The sequence below is a fragment of the Peromyscus californicus genome, unplaced genomic scaffold (genome assembly GCF_007827085.1).
Source record: "Peromyscus californicus insignis strain IS unplaced genomic scaffold, ASM782708v3 Scaffold_11__1_contigs__length_118956290, whole genome shotgun sequence".
Lineage (NCBI taxonomy): Eukaryota > Metazoa > Chordata > Mammalia > Rodentia > Cricetidae > Peromyscus > Peromyscus californicus.
Genome location: NW_026294402.1, coordinates 60,677,156 through 60,695,320, shown reverse-complemented (window position 1 = coordinate 60,695,320; position 18,165 = coordinate 60,677,156). Strand labels below are relative to the sequence as shown.

At 40.2% G+C, this 18,165-nt stretch overlaps 1 protein-coding gene and 1 non-coding gene across 5 annotated transcripts in view; both read left to right on the top strand.

Annotated features, from left to right (window-relative positions):
* Window positions 1-18,165, top strand: part of Trip4 (thyroid hormone receptor interactor 4) — an 80,944-nt gene that overhangs the window by 23,865 nt on the left and 38,914 nt on the right. For all 4 annotated transcript variants that reach the window (XM_052712708.1, XM_052712699.1, XM_052712692.1 and 1 more), the window contains 6 exons: window positions 1,873-2,042; window positions 3,568-3,701; window positions 6,656-6,868; window positions 8,642-8,720; window positions 11,471-11,600; window positions 13,938-14,153. In XM_052712708.1, the coding sequence (XP_052568668.1) occupies window positions 8,714-8,720; window positions 11,471-11,600; window positions 13,938-14,153 (353 nt within the window). In that variant the 5' untranslated portion in view covers window positions 1,873-2,042; window positions 3,568-3,701; window positions 6,656-6,868; window positions 8,642-8,713. The remainder of the gene's footprint in view (window positions 1-1,872; window positions 2,043-3,567; window positions 3,702-6,655; window positions 6,869-8,641; window positions 8,721-11,470; window positions 11,601-13,937; window positions 14,154-18,165) is intronic.
* LOC128105944 (U1 spliceosomal RNA) lies at window positions 4,197-4,360 on the top strand. The gene has a single exon (XR_008216546.1). It is a non-coding gene; the product is annotated as a U1 spliceosomal RNA (small nuclear RNA).

The following is an 18,165-nucleotide window of genomic DNA, read 5'->3' as shown; positions in this document are numbered from 1 at the left end:
GGGGATGAAGGTGTGCGCCACCGCATTAGTAGGCATTGTGTCTTTAAATTTTTTGTTTTAATTTTTAAACTTTTATTTTTATGTTTATGGTTGTTTGCCTGCATATGTCTGTGTACTGTGTGTAAAATGCTCTCATAAACCACAAGAGGGCATCAGGTCACCTGGGACTTGAGTTACAGATGTGAGCCTCATGTGGATACTGGGAATTGAACCCAGGTCCTTTGGAAGAGCTTCTAGTGCTCTTAACCACTGAGCAATCTCTCCAGCTCCTTTAATTTTTATTTTTGGTTAACTCTGATGACTGCAATGTAGCTGAGTGGTATAAAGAGTTTGCCTGATATGTGCAAGGCCCCAGGTTCCATTCCCAGCGCAACAATTAAAGCAAAACCAGCCAAACAAAACTAATTAATTAAGTCTGTTGATTAGAAGATGTTCTTATTGAAGTGTAAATGCACAAGTTTATTTATAGGTTATAACTGAACTTCTCTCATCACACTGGAAGAATCTAACAAGTATATTCAACCTGTTAAAAATTTTAAAATTACGCTGGGCGGTGGTAGCGCATACCTTTAATCCCAGCACTTGGGAGGCAGAGGCACTCGGATCTCTGTGAGTTTGAGGCCAGCCTGGTCTACACAACAAGTTCCAGGACAGGCTCCAAAGCTACACAGAGAAACAAAAAAAAAAAAAAAAAAAAAAAAGAGAAAACCAAAAAAAATTAAAAAAAAATATTTATTTATGCATGTGTACACACCTTTGTGGGGTTAGAGGACAACTTGTGGGAGTTGACTCTCTTTTTCTACCACTTAGATCCACCAAAAGGTCATAAGGCTTGGTGACAAGCACCGCTACTTGCTGAGGTGTCTCATCATCCCATATTTAACCTTCTGAGAGATACTGTCATCTACAAAATTCACACTTTAGAATCATGTGATAGTGTTAGCAAAAGGAGGGGGCCAAAAATTTTTTTTCCAGAGCTGAGGACCGAACCTAGGGCCTTGCGCTTGCTAGGCAAGCACTCTACCACTGAGCTAAATCCCCAACCCCGCAAAAATTTTATGTTGAGCTGTGTTTATAGCTGTCCTGGAGTGCATGAAGTCATAGGCTGAAGTTTCAACACACCTGTTTCTAGTACATGTGCTTCCAAAGGTGGGACAATTCCTTTTTTACAGTTTATTTATTTATTATGTATACAGTGTTCTGGTTGCTAGGAATTGAACTCAGGACCTCTGGAAGAGCAGCCAGTGCTCTTAACCTCTGAGCCATCTCCAGCCCCCAATTCCTTCATTTTTTAAAGATGGATTTATTTTATGTGTGTGAGTGCTTTGCCTACCAAGGTTTGTGTACTGTGTTTGTTCCTGGTACGCACAGAGGTTAGAAGAAGATGTTGGCTCCTCTGCAGTTGGAGTTATAGATGGTGGATTGTGGGATTGTGAACCACCATATAAGTGCAGGAAACTGAACTCATGTTCTCTGCAAGAGCAGCAAGTGCTCTTAACTGCTGAGCCATTCCTCTAGCCACACAAATTTCATAAAATACTGAGAAACAGTAAATGCCTAAATACACGTGTAAGGTAGATTGTGACCTACTGGAAGCCAGGGTCTCTGTCCTCATCAGATTTATATCCTTAGCATAGTACATGGCTCAAAGTAAACACTCTTAATAAATTAACGAATGCTTTTTGTTTGTTTGTGTTTTTGAAGTAGTACTGTAATTGAACCTAAAGCCTCATGTGTGGTAGGCAAGTTCTGTATGACTAAGCTACCCTCAGCTCTGATGGATAATGTTTAGTAACTTCATCCCTGTTATGATTTCTGAAAGTCATACAGTAAGCTACTCTTGTTTCAACAATTTCTGTCTTTACCTCTGAGGTATGTTTTGTCGATTGAGAGTGCTGAAGAGCTACGAGAATACGTGACAGACCTTCTACAGGGGAACGAGGGGGAGAAAGGCCAATTCATAGAAGATCTTATCACCAGATGGCAAAAGAATGATCAGGAGTTGATTTCTGAGTCTTTTCAGCAGCGCTGGAAAAAAGATGGTAAGTTAGCGTGATAAAGTGATAATTGCGGTGTTATTGGTAAGTGCTTGGCTTTTTTTTTTTTTTTAAAGATTTATTTATTTATTATGTACACAGTGTTCTGCCTGCATTTATGCCTGTAGGCCAGAAGAGGGTGCCAGATCTCATTACAGATGGTTGTGAGCCACCCTGTGGTTGCTGGGAATTGAACTCAGGACCTCTGGAAGATTAGCCAGTGCTCTTAACCACTGAGCCATCTCTCCAGCCCCCAAGTGCTTGGCTTTAAAGCTCACTGTTTTCTGCCACAAGATATTACTCGTTCACAGCTAACTTAAACAGAATCATATGTGTACATGTTTTCAGCTTAGGTCTATTTAGTTATTAATATTGCTCTAACCTGTCAGGCTTTTTCTGTCTGCCTCTGCCTCTCAAGTACTGTAGGATTAAAGGCATGTTCCACCATACTGGGTACCAGCCACCGTTTTTTAAATTAAAAAAAAAAATCACAAAAGAATCCATTTCTAGGCACAGTAATGACTTCAGAATAATTTCAAAAAGTTACAAATGGATAAAAGACATACCTTTCAAGGGCTGAGTCCTTACCCAGTGATAAGACATTTATCTAACATGTGTGAGAGCCTGCGTTCAATCCCTAACACTACAAAAAATTATTTTTATAAATATACTTTTTAAGATTTCTTTCTTTTTAAATTTATTTATTTATTTAATGTGTATGAGTGTTTTGCCTGCATGTATGTCTGTGCCACATGCATTCCTGGTGACCTTGCAGAACAGAGGACAGAACTGGGTTCCCTGGAACTGGGGTTTCAGATGGTCTGAGTTGCCATGTATGTGTACTTGGGACTGAGCCATGCCTGGCCAGTGCTTTTTACCGCTGAGCCATCTCTTCAGCCCTGTTCTTTTTGTTTTGTTTTGTTTCATTTTTTTCTTTTCTTTTTCTAAGACAGGCTTTCTCTGTACAGTCCTGGCTATACTGGAACTCATTTTGTAAACTAGGCTGGCCTCAAACTCAGAGATCTGCCTGTCTCTTCCTCCAAGTGTTGGGATTAAAGTCAAGCACCACCACACCCGTCTCCAGCCCTATTTTTATAAATATTTTTAATGATGTGTGTGTATACTTGAGTGAAAGTATTGACTGATTATGAATGATATTTATATAGCACAAATGATGAACACCAAACTAAATAATATGTCATTGTTACACAATGTAAAATATTACATTATTAACTTCCATTTAGTAATATTTGGGTTCTCCTTTTTCTTTTTCTTCTTCCAGTACTGGGGATCCAATCCAGGGTGCTTGCATGCTAGGCAAGCACTCTCCATCACCAGCCCTGTTCAGAATTATTTATTATTGACCACAATCATGAAGATGGTTTAATTTTGAATTGAGAGTAGTTCTGCTTGATTTCATGTCTTGACTGTAAATATTAAGAATTATCTTCAGGTTTTACCTACAGAAACTAAGTAATAAACCTTGCTATTCTCTTTCTGTATTATGTGTATTTTATTTTATTCTGTAAAGAAATTTTAGATACACAGAGATCAGTAGACCAGCTAAAGCGGAGTAGGAGAAAAGGAAGAAACAAACAGGAAGTTCCTGTATTTCCTGAACCTGATCCGACTGTAGAGGTCAAAACACCTTTAGATTTGGCCAAGGTAAGTGCTTACAAAATTAAGCTTTTCCTGGCTGTGTGGAGAAGAGGAAATGACTAATATATTTCAGAGACAAAGTGCAGAAATTGGTCTACCAAGGTGGTTCTTAACAAATGGGTGGGTTTTAGGGACAGAAGCTGACAAAGCTGACATACTTCTTTCTGTGTGGTGTGGCAGACCTTTTTTCTTTTGAGATAAGGCAGCGTGTAGCTCAGGCTACCTCTAACTTGCTGTTAGCCTTGAACTCCTTCTTCCTACCTCCATCTTCCAAGTTCTAGATTACAAGTGTGTGCCACCACTCTCTACAAGACTTATTTTATTTAATACAAAGGATCAAACTTAGGACCTTGTACATGCGTGTGAGACAAGCACTCTGCTCTGAGGTATATTCCTAGCCCTGGATGGATTAATAAGCGCCCTACTTTCGACTTCAACATTTGAAAGGGCAGAACAAACTAAATGGTTATATAGTTCTTGCTTTTACTAAAATTGCCAGGCCTGTTTACGTAGCAGGGGAGATACCATGATCAGAAAGGTGGTTTTCCCAGGGCCAGGCTTATCCATTGCACTCTGGATGTGTTGACCTCTGTGATTTTCACAAATGTGGGAAATTCAACTACATAATTTGTGGTAGTGAGGAGTTGTGTTTGAACTCTCCCTTGCATCAAAACAAACAAATACGAAACAAAACAAAACAAAAACCTCACAAACACCCCCCCAAAACAAACAAACAAACAAAAAAACCAAACTGCCAGGCAACTGAGAGACCAAGGCAGGAAGATTGAGAGTTCTAGGCCATTCTGGGCTACTTAGTGAATTCTAGGCCAGCCTGGAATACATAGTGAGACTCTACCTGAAAAACAATAAAAGATAGATGAATAGTATTCCTGTTTTGAAAGTTTTCTCTTCTACCATTATTATCATTATTCAGTCTTCAAAACTCATTAATAACCATGCCTAGAATTCTCTGTGTATTCCAAGCTGTCTTTTAACTCAAAACCCTCCTGTCTCAGTCTTCCAAGTGCTCAGTTTATAGCCACTGTACCCAGATAACTGAAACATTTATAGTCAGCACAACTTGACAAGGTAAATGTCCCAAAAGAAGAAAATGAATTAATCTAAGAAGGAGTATGGTACCATGCAAAAAAAATGGGTGAGTGGTGAACCTGGTGACGTCAAGCCGTAATCCCGGTGCTCAGGAGTCTGAAGCAGAAGTCTCTCACATTCAAGGTCAGCCTGGGCTGCAGAATGAAACTTTTTCTCAACAAACTAAAAAGTGGGGCCTGGAGAGATGGCTCAGAGGTTAAGAGCACTGACTGCTCTTCCAGAGGTCCTGAGTTCAATTCCCATCAACCACATGGTGGCTGACAACCATCTGTAATGAGATCTGGTGCCCTCTTCTGGCCTGCAGGCATACACACAGAGCACTGTGTATATGCATAATAAATAAATCTTAAAAAAAAAAAAGTAAAACTAAAGCAAAAACAAGGGGAATGAAATTTACAAAAGATTATCACAAAGAACATATAACCAATAATTATATAAGGGTATTTAACCTCACTAGGAACCAGGGTGTACAGTTCTTCATACTCCTAGTTTGTTTTGAACGTGTTCAATTTTAGCACCTAAAGTCTCTCATGCCCCTGCCCCAAGGCATGAACAAACCAAGATGTCAAGATGTGTATACTAATCAGATAAATACACATTAAATCACTGAGATATTTCCTATTAGATTGTCAGTGATTAAAAATAAAAATTAGTGTCTGGCAGCATGCATCAAGAACTATAGAAATGTTTATATATTCTTTACTTTGAATCTCTATCCCCCACAGCCTTGTGTACGCTAAGAAAGTACTTCAACCACTGAATGACCCCCAAGTGCTATGTTGTCTTATTCTAATGGCTAAAGATGTTGCACATTTTTCATGTTTGTATTGATCATTTGAATATCTGTTGCTATGAAATTCCTATTTTTATTTTATGATCATTTTTATTGTGTTATCTTTTTTCTTATGTCTGTTTTTCTCCCTAGTAATAGGGTTAGCCACAGGCGTGCTAACCATATGCTGTGCCAAGAGTTACACACTGTCTCTTTTCTTATTAATTTCTAAATGAATAAGTTTCTTACTGATTTTTCTTATTTTATTGATTGCCTATACTTTGAGATCTGTGAATGTGAATTCAATAGCCAACACAAGAAAAGGAAAAAAGAAAAAATAGGGCTGAGGGTGTAGTTCACTCACTTGGTAGACTGCTTGCCTGGCGTGTATGAAGCCCTGTGTTCTATCCCTTGCACTGCTTATCAACTGAGTGTATATTCATGTGTACCTGTGATCTCAGCACTCAAGAGGTACTGGCAGGAGGATCAATGTCGTCTTCTAGTTTGAACATAATAGTTCAAGCCAAATGTTACTCAAAAAAAAAACAAAACAAAACCAAAACCAAAAACAAAACCCAACTCACTACATTTGCGTGATAAAACACCTGCATGTGCAATATTAAATATCTCAAGGGGCAGCAATATGGCTCAGTGGATCAAAGTGCTTGCCACCAAAACTGATGACCAGAGTTCAGTCCTCTAAACCTACATGGTAGAAGGAGAGAACTAACACTTGAAATTTGTCCCGGACCTCCACATGCACACCATGGGATGTACACACTCATACATGTTTTTCCACTTGTAAAAATTCATTTTAAAAACGTATGAAGCTGATTTAATTGCTACATTTACCTTGCTCTAGGCATATTAGTTGATTGAGAGCTACTAACAAATAAAACAAGTGCTAGAAAACAATTACCTTGCTTTTATTGGGCCCCTGATTATAAGTAATCTGTATCCCCTTCTTTAGTGATGTGTGGACAAGGTGTAAGTTGTTACTGAACAGGACTCAGGCTTTCCTCCTTGATTCTTTTTGTTGTTGTTGATCAGTGTCCCTGTGATGTCTTTGTACAATTAGGCACAAGAAAGCAACAACTCGGTAAAGAAGAAGACGAAGTTTGTCAATTTATACACAAGAGAGGGACAAGACAAACTTGCAGTCCTGCTTCCTGGTCGTCACCCATGTGACTGCCTGGGCCAGAAGCACAGGCTCATCAACAACTGTCTGGTCTGTGGGCGGATCGTCTGCGAGCAAGAGGGTTCTGGCCCCTGCTTATTCTGTGGCTCTTTGGTAAAGTCCTTCTTTCCTGTTTTGTTTTTACTATGTGCCCCGGTTGATTTTTTTGTCACCTTGAGTCATCTGAGAAGAGGGAACCTCAGTTGAGAAAATGCTTTCATAAGATTGGCCTGTAGGGAATCCCGTGGAGCATTTTCTTAACTGGTGATTATTGTGGGAAGACCCTGGAATTGTGTATGGTGCCGCCCCTGGGAAGGTGGTCCTGGAATATATAAGAAAACAGGCTGATGTATGATGATGTTTGCCTGTAATCCCAGCACTTGGGAGGCAGAGGCAGGAGAATCTCTGAGTTAGAGGCCAGCCTGGTTTATATAGTGAGTTCCAGGCCAGCTAGAGCTGCAGAATGTGACCTTGTCTTTAAAAGAAAGAAAGGGAGGAAAGGAAGGAAGGAAGGAAAAGGCAGGTAGGTGAGAGGGCAGGCAGTAAGCAACATTCCTACATTACCTGTCAGTTCCTGCCTCAAGTTCATGCCTTGAGGTCCTACCTTACTTCCCTCAGTGATGAGCTATTACCTGGAAGTACACGATGAGATAAATCCTTTTGGGGGCTAGAGATGGCTCAGTGGTTAACAGTACTGGCTGCTCTTGCAGAGGACCTGAGTTCAATTTCCAGCAGCCACATAGTGGCTCACAGCTGCCTATTAACTCCAGTTCCAGTGGGCTTGATGCCTACTTCTGACCTCTGCAAGACCAGTCATACTTAGGTTGAACAGACATACATTCAAGCAAAACATTCAATAAAAATAAATAAGGATATTTAAAAAAATAAACCCTTTCCTCCTACCAAAATTGCTTTTGGTCATGGTGTTTTATCACAGCAATAGAAACCCTAACTAAGACACTCTGCTTTGAGTTAATAATCACAGCCATTCAAATCTTCTGTCATATTTCTCGTAGGAAATTTCTTCCCTACAATTTTTAGTGAAATCCCAGCACTCTGGAGGCTGAGGCAGCAAAGTGAGTTACTATGTAACTAGACTGGCCTCAAGCTCCCTGTGTAGCCCAGGCTCATTAATAACTGTCTTTGAACTCCCTATATAAACCAGGCTAGCCTCAAGTTTGTGGCAGTCCTCCTGCCTCAGCTTCTCAAGTACTGAAGTACTGAGATTACAGACCTAGGCTATCATATTTGCCTCTGATTCTTTCTTATTTTATGTGTATAAATGTTTTGCCTGCATGTATGTCTGTGAACCACATTTGTACCTGGTCCCCTCAGAGGCCAGAGGAGGGAATTGGATCCCCTGGAAATGGAGTTACAGATACTATACGAGCTGCCATCTGTGTACTGGGAATTGAACCCAGGTCCTCTGGAAGAGTAGCCAATGCTCTTAACTGCTGAGCTATCTCTCTAGCTTCAAGCTTCTGCTTCTTTCTAATAAAACATCTCCTTATAATTTCTATTGTCAGATTTGGAGTTTATTGTTAGAACTAAAAGCTTTTGAAAAGTGCCATGGTTTTTTTCAGTATTCTCATCAGAAGCAAATATTTTTCCTTTGAAAGTAGGTATATATATATTCATGTGTATAGACATATATTGTTTTAATATAAATATATATAATCATCTAGTTATTTAGGAATATCTGCAGCAATGAACTTTTTGGTTTTTTGAGACAGGGTTTCACTGCGTATCCCTGGCTGTCCTGGAACTCACTGTGTAGACCAGGCTGGCCTTGAACTCAAAAATCTACCTGTTGAGGCTACTTTTTATAGCATTCCAAGCAAGCAGTATCATTCAACTGCTGAATGATAACTCTCTTTTTCTTTATAGGTATGTACTAATGAAGAACAGGACATTTTACAGCGTGACTCAAACAAAAGCCAGAAACTGCTAAAGAAGCTCATGTCAGGTAAATCTCAGGTTTCTTTCTTGCTTTGTTTTTTCATCCTTTGAGATAGGGCCTCACTATGTACCTCTGGCTAGCCTGGAACTCACTGGTGCCAGAATTAAAGGTGTGCATCATTGCCTGGCAGACTGTTTTTTGTGTGTAGTGGGGGCTCCCTTATTCAACAATTTTTTTTCTTGGTTTTTCGAGACAGGGTTTCTCTGTGTAGCTTTGGAGCCTGTCCTGGAATTCTCTCTAGACTAGGCTCAGAGATCCTCCTGCCTCTGCTTCCAAGTGCTGGGATTAAAGGCATGTACCTCCCATCCCCCCCAACCCTCCTGGCTCAACAATTTTTTTTTTTCTGCTGGTGATTAAAACTAAGCTATGTCTCCAGCCCCTCAACAAGCATTTTTTTTTTAAAAAAAAACTTACTATTAAAACTGTATACCATGGAGCAGCAAAATGAGCAGTAATATTAGATTATAACCCAAAGAAAAAATTCATATCCATATTCATTCTGTTACAAATGAAACAATAAGGAAGAGAGAACTCTTAGAGAAGATACTGAATAATGAAGTAGAAAAAATGAGACTGGCAGAACACCACCATCAGAACACGAATAACAGTTCGAACTGCTGTGGCCAAGATGTTATAACGGTGGGCTGAGAATTTAAGAATAAGGGCATGGAAGGTGAAGGAGACTGAGGAGATGCCAGGTGGAAGCAGGCTAAGTTACAGCTAAGCGCCATGACTCTTGAATTGGATCCTAGAACCGAAAGATGATAGTAATGAAGAAAATAATTCTAAATTAGTGTAATGTAATAAATTCTATTGATTACTAGTAAATTATTATTACTAGTAATCAATAGAATTATGCTGATGCAAGTTCTCACTGATGTTTTGTTTTTGCTTTTTTTAATTAAGAAATTTTTTATTAATTTTACATACTGCTTTTTTTTTAAAATGATTTATTTGTTTTATGTACATTACTTGTTTGTTTGCATGTATGTCTGTGTGAGGACGTCCATTCTTCTCAGAGGCCAGAAGAGTGAATTGGATCCCCTAAAAATGGAGTTACAGCTGTGAGCTGCCATGTCGATGCTAGGAATTGAACCTAGGACCTCTGGAAGATCAGTGTTCTTAACCACTGAGCCATCTCTCCAACCCCCAAAATGATGAAACTATATTTTTTTGTTTGTTGCTTGGTTTTTTTCAAGACAGGGTTTCTCTGTGTAGCCATGGCTGTTCTGGAACTTGCTTTGTAGACCAGATTAGCCTTCAACTCACAGAGATCTGCCTGTCTCTGCCTCCTGAGTGCTGGGACTGAAGGTGTGTACCATCGTGCCAGGCTCTCAGCTCCAATTTTTCAGTTTTAATCCTTATAAAGATAAATGCTACCGGGCGGTGGTGGCACACGCCTTTAATCCCAGCACTTGGGAGGCAGAGGCAGGCGGATCTCTGTGAGTTCGAGGCCAGCCTGGGCTACCGAGTAAGTTCCAGAAAAGGCGCAAAGCTACACAGAGAAACCCTGTCTCAAAAAAAGATAAATGCTGACATCAAGGGATGATCATATATAGGAATTGTACTCTTTTTTCTAAAAATGTTGTGTTTTATATTTGAGAACATCTGACAAAAATAGTTAAGGACCTTTTTGTTAGGGTGGCACATACCTGAAGTATTACATTTGGGAGACTGAGGCAGGCGGGTTGGTGGAGCTTGAGAGTTTCAGACTATCCTGGATAACACAGCAAAACTCTTATCTACTAAAAAATAAAAATAAAACAAAATTGGGCTGATGAGATAGCTCAGCATGTAAAGGCACCCTCTGCTGAGAAAACTGACTCCCACAAGTTGTTCTGTGCCCTCCATGTGTGCTTCATGGCGCGCGTGCGCGCGCGCACATACACACACACACACACACACACACACCACACAAAACAAATAAAATGTAAAAAGAAAAAAGTTAAGCTAGGCATGGTGGTGCAAATAAACCTATAACGACAGCATTCTAGAGTCTGTAGAAGGAGCATGGCATGTTTGAAACCTGCCTGGGACACATAGTGAACTGAATATAGGCTAGCTTGCATTGTGTAGTGAGACCCTGTCTCAAAAGATACCCACATACACTAAATTCTTTTAAAGTTTCATAAAAATTAAGACTATTTTTAAAGACTTTTTTTTTTTTGCCTCTTTGAGAACACCTCTCTTTTTTTGTTGTGGTTGTTTTGAGTTTTTTTTTTTTTTTTTTTGGTTTTTCAACACAGGGTTTCTCTGTGTAACAGCCCTGACTGTCCTGGAACTCACTCCGTAGACCAGGCTGGCCTCAAATTCACTGGGATTAAAGGTGTGTGCCAAGACCGCCTAGGTAAATTTCTCTTTTTTTTGTTTTTCGAGACAGGGTTTCTATGTGTAGCTTTGCGCCTTTCCTGGAACTCACTCTGTAGCCCAGGCTGGCCTCGAACTCACAGAGATCCACCTGCCTCGGCCTCCCAAGTGCTGGGATTAAAGGCGTGTGCCACCACCGCCCCGGTGGTAAATTTCTTTAAAGAAGACTAAACCAAACATACCTTTTTTTTTTTTTTTTCTTGACAAACTGTTAGTATCAGATACCACTTGATGTTGTTTGGGCCTGACCTTTAATGTTTCCATTTCATTAAATGCCTCAGATCACCAGGCTAGAACCAGATCTGCAAATATTTTGTTCATTGCTGCACAACAATACAACACGTTTGCTCTGTGGGCCGATACTATTTGTTTTTCTTATTGAATTTCAGGGGCAGAAAATTCTGGAAAGGTGGACATCTCTACCAAGGACCTTCTTCCTCATCAAGAATCTCGAATTAAGTCTGGTTTGGAGAAGGCTATCAAGCATAAAGAAAAACTGTTAGAGTTCGACAGAACTAGGTATTGTAGGGTTAGACTGACATGCTAAGACAGAAACTCATCCATAGATTCTGGCCATTAAACCATTATTTGGGGGGCTGGAGAGGTGATTCAGAAATTAAGAGCCTTTGTGGCTCTGGTTCCGTCTCCAGCACCTGTGTGGCATCTCTCTGTCATCTGTAGCTCCAGTCCCTGAGGGATGATGCCCTCTTCTGACACCTACAGACACTAGGCAGTCACTCACATAGAGCACACACATACATGCAGGCAAAACACACATAAAGTCATAAAATAGATACTGCTTTGATACTTGATACCTTCTTGGAGTGGAGTGTGACAGCACTCAACACAGAAGAGCTCGCTGTATTGGGGGTTTTATGGCATCTTGGCTTTTATTTTTGTTTTTGTTTGACAGGGTTTCACTATGTGGACCTGGCTGGACTAGAACTCACTCTGTAGACCAGTGTGGCATCCAACCCAAAGATCTGCCTGCTTCTGCCTCCCAAGTGCTAGGATTAAAGCATGGACCATCACACCTGTCTCTTCTAAATCTTTTTTTTTTTTAAACATTCTGCACAAAGAACTTACAGATCACATTTATTTATTTAGTAACAAATTATCTAGTTGTTGGATAAAAAAATTTTGAAGACTATATTTTCAAACCAAAGAGCAGCTATGTTAAGTAAACCATTTATATTGCAGAACAGTATAAATATTACACAGAGAGCACACAGATTTTTGTGCTAAAGACAGAATAGAAGAAAGTTTAAATTAAGCAAAAACCAAGCCAGGCATATTGGTGTACGCCTCTAATCACAGCACTTGGGAGATAGAGGCAGGCAGACAGATCTCTGTGAGTTAACACCAGCATCATCTACAGAGTGAGTTCCAGGGCAGCCGGGACTACATAGTGAGACCCTGTCTCAAGAAAAAAATAATTATCAAAAACTTTAGGTAATAAATATTTAAGATTTTCTGGTTAACAGAGGTTTTTTTTGTGTGTTTTTTTGTTTTTTTGTTTTTTGTTTTTTGTTTTAAATAAGGACTAGGGTCTCCATGCATTAGACTTTTGTAAAAATAAAATCCTGGCAGACAGGAGCTGCATTCTTTCTACTTAATCCAGAGCCCCAGAATGTATTAAGCACATCTGTGAACAAGGTCAATTCCTTAAACTCCCAGTACAACCCTCCAGATGCTGACTGTTACACACTCTTTGAAACCACACTGAACCAAGAATCTGTGCTAGAGAAGGCGCTGGAACATGCCTGGAGACTTTATTCATGAATTCAGAAAATATTTATTGAAACTTGTATTTCCAGCTCTAGGAAGAGCCCGACAGACTTCTGAACCCTTGCCTCACAGAGCTCACTCTCTAGAGCAGGGCTGCCCAGCTCTCACTCAGTCACTGCCAGCCTTTAATTCACCATTCGAGAGGTGCGGAGACTAATCTCTGTCAGGGCAAATACAATCTTTCTAAATTTTATTAGTGGGGAGTGGAGATGGGCGCACATCAGACTGTGTCATGACCCATACCAAATCTTTTAATACAAAATCATTTTGTACCCTGAATATGAATGTAATATAAATGTCTTCCTTATGCTTATGTGTGTCAATAATTAGTCATTATGGAGAAACACAGTCTTAACTAGGTTTATGGTTTTGGTGTAATCAATTTCTGTGAGCTCCAGGTTTATTTTCTGTAGAATGATAGGAGGGTTAAGTTGTCAGAATTCCAGCCATCAAGTTTCTTATCATTATGATCTTAGAACTTGGGCATGTATTAATGAAGAACTAGAGAGTGAGGAGGAGGGATATGGAAACTGTTACAGTAATAGATGAATACAATATCCTAAATGTTAATAATTAAGCCATAGGATTGAGATTTCAGTGCAAACACCAGCAGACAGACGGGTCTATCAGTAATAAATAAATCTAAAGAATTTAGATGGGGTAGGATATTGGGTAAGTTACTGGAATAACAACTGGTATTGGACAAAACCAAGGTACATCCCAGTCATCAGGTGTAACCTTTGATCCACAGCCTGGAGGGCTGGAGCATGAATGGAAGGGTGTGTAAAAGGTTGGGTTTGTCAGAAAGGGAGGACAGTGAATTATGGTGGTATGTCTTCCACTGCCTGAGGCTGATTAGTTCTAGGAGCGGAACTGAACCTTGCAGTAGACATAAGATACACATTGCAGCTTCAAGTCAGGAAGAGCTTAGCCTGATTTTAGAACATTCTGACCTTTCATAGTTGGTGTGGGAGCCTCCACAATAGCAAAAGTTAAGTGGTAATTAGTCCATCTTTGTCAACCCATGACCTACTTGCTGTGTGTTCTTTCTACCTTTTTCCTGCTCAGTATCCGAAGGACCCAAGTCATTGATGATGAGTCAGATTACTTTGCCAGTGATTCTAACCAGTGGCTGTCGAAAGTTGAGCGAGAAACCCTACAGAAACGAGAGGAGGAGCTGAGAGAACTCCGACATGCCTCACGGCTCTCTAAGAAAGTCACCATTGACTTTGCAGGGCGGAAGATCCTAGAAGATGAAAATCCACTAGCTGAGTATCACAGTAGGTGAGTGGGAGGCCTCTGGGCGGTCTGAGAACAGGTTCAGTCTGACTGTGAAGGGTTTCCCTCTAATGGATCTGGTGTTTCATTTATTTAAAAAATTATGATGCCCAGGTGTTGGTGGAAACGCCATTAATCCCAGCAATTGGGAGGCAGAGGCAGGTGGATCTCTATGAGTTTGAGGCCAGCCTGATCTACAGAATTCCAGAGCTACACAGCCAAAGCTACACAAAAAAGAAACCCTGCCTTGAAAACAAACAAACAAAAAACAAATAATAATAATGATGATGATGATGACAGCCCAGTGTGTAAAGCTCTTGCTGCCCAGTCTTAGGACCGGAGTTCACATCCTCACAACCTGTGTGAAGCCATTGTGCAGGACCACATGTCTGTCATCTCATTATTCCTATGGCAACATAGAAAGATAGAATTGCCAGAAGCTCACAGGCCAGTTAACCTGGTGTGTGCAATGACAAACAGCAAAGAAAACTTGTCTCAACTAGGGCGGAAGGTGAGGATCAACAACTCAGGTTGTTCTCTGACCTCCATTATAGGTACTGTGACACATACCTGCCCATACTTTCACACATACATACATGTATACATCTCATATGCACACGTCATACACATAAAGAAATAAAAATGATGGAGGGCCAACAAATTAGCTTGGCAGGTAAAGGTGCCTGCTTGCTAAGCCGATAACCTGAGTTTGCTCTCTGGGACCCATGTGGTAGAGGGAGGGAGCCAGCTCTGCAAGTTGTCCTCTGATCTTCACACATGCTATGGCACATGCATGCATGCACATTCTCACTCACAAAATAAAATTTAAAAAATGCTAATAATGATGGGGGGCTAGAAATATATTTCAGTTGTATAACATGTGTCTAACATGCACAGAGCCATAGATCAACCCAGGTACCACACACATACACAAATAATTTTATAATGATGGAGTTCTGTATGGTGGCATATGCTTGTAACCATGGTACTTGAGAGACTAAAGACACAGGATACATAGTATAAGGCTAGCCTGGGCTACATACTGAGTTCCAGATCAACCTGAGCTATATAGCAAGACCCTGTTTCACAAATAAAAAAAACAAAACAGTAAAAACAAAAATAATAGGCCGGGCGGTGGTGGCGCACGCCTTTAATCCCAGCACTCGGGAGGCAGAGCCAGGCGGATCTTTGTGAGTTCGAGGCCAGTCTGGGCTACCAAGTGAGTTCCAGGAAAGGCGCAAAGCTACACAGAGAAACCCTGTCTCGAAAAACCAAAAAAAAAATAAATAAATAATAAACCCTAGCATCACAAAAAAGTAAATAAAATGTTTAAGGCTGGGATGGTAGCAAAGTGGTATAGCACTTGCCTAGTATCCTTGAGCCCTAAGGTTTGATCCCCAGCACTTCAAAAAATAAAAATAAAATATAAAATAATAATTGCTAATTTAGAAAAGAAAATATACAGAATGGCTAAGGATTTTCAAAATGAAGCATGGAACTAGACACAGTGGTGCAGATACATAATCCTAGTGCTTTGAGAAGATGAGACAAGACCAAGAGTTCAAGGTCAAGTAGTGAGTTTGAAGCTAGCCTGGGCTATGTGTTACTCTCTGATCAAAAACAGAGACCTAAAAGAAAACATCTCCCAAAAAGTACAGTTTAGGCAATAGATAAATCAATAAGGTGTTCAGAAGTGATGGTTTAGTTGGTAAAGTGCTTGATAAACAAGGAAAAGGATCTGAGTTTGTTCCCTAGATCCTGTATAAAAAAGGTGGGCATGGTGGCACTCCTGTAATCCCAGAGCTGTGTAGGCAGAGACAGGAGGACACTTTAAACTCCCAGTCTAGTCAAATGGGCAGGTTCCAGGTTCAGTGGGAAACACTGTCTCAAAAAATAAGGTGGAGAGTAATTGAGGACAACAGCCCACATTGACCTCTGGCCTTTACATGCACATGCTCATTTGCAAGTGTGCATACACATATATACACACAGAATATTTCAGTGAAATATATGATCCAGAAAGAAACTAATATGTCTACTTTGTGTATTTGTGCTTCACTGTGTGCAGATATGTGTGTGAAATTGATGATGACTAAAATTAACATTGGCTTGGGACAAGAGTGTAGCTCAATGGTAGATCACTTACGTAGTTTGGATAAGACCATCATTCATTCCTTAGCTGTACACACGCAGAGAAATAATAAATCAATGAAAATGAAGCTAACATTTTAAGCTGTAAGGAAAGAATTTAATATATGATGTTGAGATGATTAACATCACTTTGGAAAAATGGTAGGTTAGCTCTCTCCCAAACTACACGGTAATAGTAAGCTAGACGAAATCAGTGGATTTAGTGGGACATGATAGTACACACTTGTAATCTCAGCACTCAGAAGGCAGAGTAGGAGGATCCCATCAGGCCAGCCTAGGCTACATAGCAAATCCTTGTCTCAAAGAATAAAAATAAGGGCTGGGTGGTGATGGCACCAGTAGGTGGATCTGTGAGTTTGAGGACAGCCTGGTTTACAGAGTGAGTTCCAGGACAACCAGGACTACAGAGAAATCCTGTCTTGAAGAAGAAAATGAAAGTATATACACAAAACAAACAAACAAACAAAACCCTGTTTTATAAGTGTGTATGTATTGGTTTATTAAATTTGGTTAATTTTTAAAATTTGGGAGAGCCAGTGAGGTGGATTGGTGGAGCCAATGAGGTGGATTGGTGGAGCCAGTGAGATGGCTTAGCTAGAAAAGGCACTGCTCATTCAAGTCTAATAACCTGAGTTCAATTTCCAGAACCCAGAGCCAACAGTGACAGGAGAAAACTGAGTCCCAAAAGTTATCCTCTGACATCTACAAATTTGCCATGGCACACACATGCTCACACTCTCACATATATATTACATAGATACACACGCACACACATACACACCCAGAAATTTTTAAAAATTTCAAAATATTTGGTCTTGATGAAATGTAACAATATGCTCTGTTTTTCCTCTTTGAACTTTGAAATTAATACATTGGAAAAATGAATTCCCTCCCTGCTTTGGAATGTGGTATTAATATAGTATAATTATTGGTTTTGAAAGTTATTCAGATAATGTTCTTCTCCAACTCCTTTTAAGAAATCTCTCCATTGCCAGGCAGTGGTGTTGTACACCTTTAATCCCAGCACTAGGGAGGCAGACTCAGGCGAATCTTTGGGTTCAAGACCAGCCTGGTCTACAGAGCAAGTTCTGGGACAGCCAGGGGTACACAAAGAAACCCTGTCTCGAAAAACAAAGGGAAACCTCTCCATCTTCAAGTTTTGTATTAGTAAGAAAATGTACTTTTATTTTATGCTTGCATGCATTCGTTATGTGCACCATATGCACACTTGGTGTCCACAGAGGCCAGAAGAGGTCATTGGATCCCCTACAGCTGGGGTTACAGTTGTCCAACTCCATGCAGGTGTTGGGGACCAACACAGGTCATACGTAAAAGCAGAAAATGCTCTTAACCTCTGTGCCATCTGTCAAGCCCCTGTTGTTTTGAGACTGGACTTTACAGTGTAACCCAACCTGACTTGGACCTTACTATGTAGCCTTGACTGGCTTCAAACTGATGTTGATCCTCCTGCCTCAGCTTCCTAAGATTATAGGTATGTAACACCATGCCCAATTTCATTTTGTTATGTTTATTTTGTTGGGTTTGGGGGGGGTTTGTTAGTTTTTTGTTTTATTTTGTTTGTTTGTGACAGGGTCTCAAGAAGTCTAGGCCACATTGTTTGCCAAAATATCACAAGAATGATCTCTAGGTCACTTACTGATTTTCTTCCCCCTTTGAAACCTCTTGATCTGGGCTGTCATAATCTACGTCGTGCTTAGCACCACTGTCTTCCATGCTCCTACTAGGAGCCTTAGTTAAAGCATTCACCTGCTTTTCTAGTCCAAAGTCCCAAAGTCTTCCATATTCCTACAACAAACAGCAGGGACAGGCCTATCACATCAATACCCACTCCTGCTACCAACTTCTG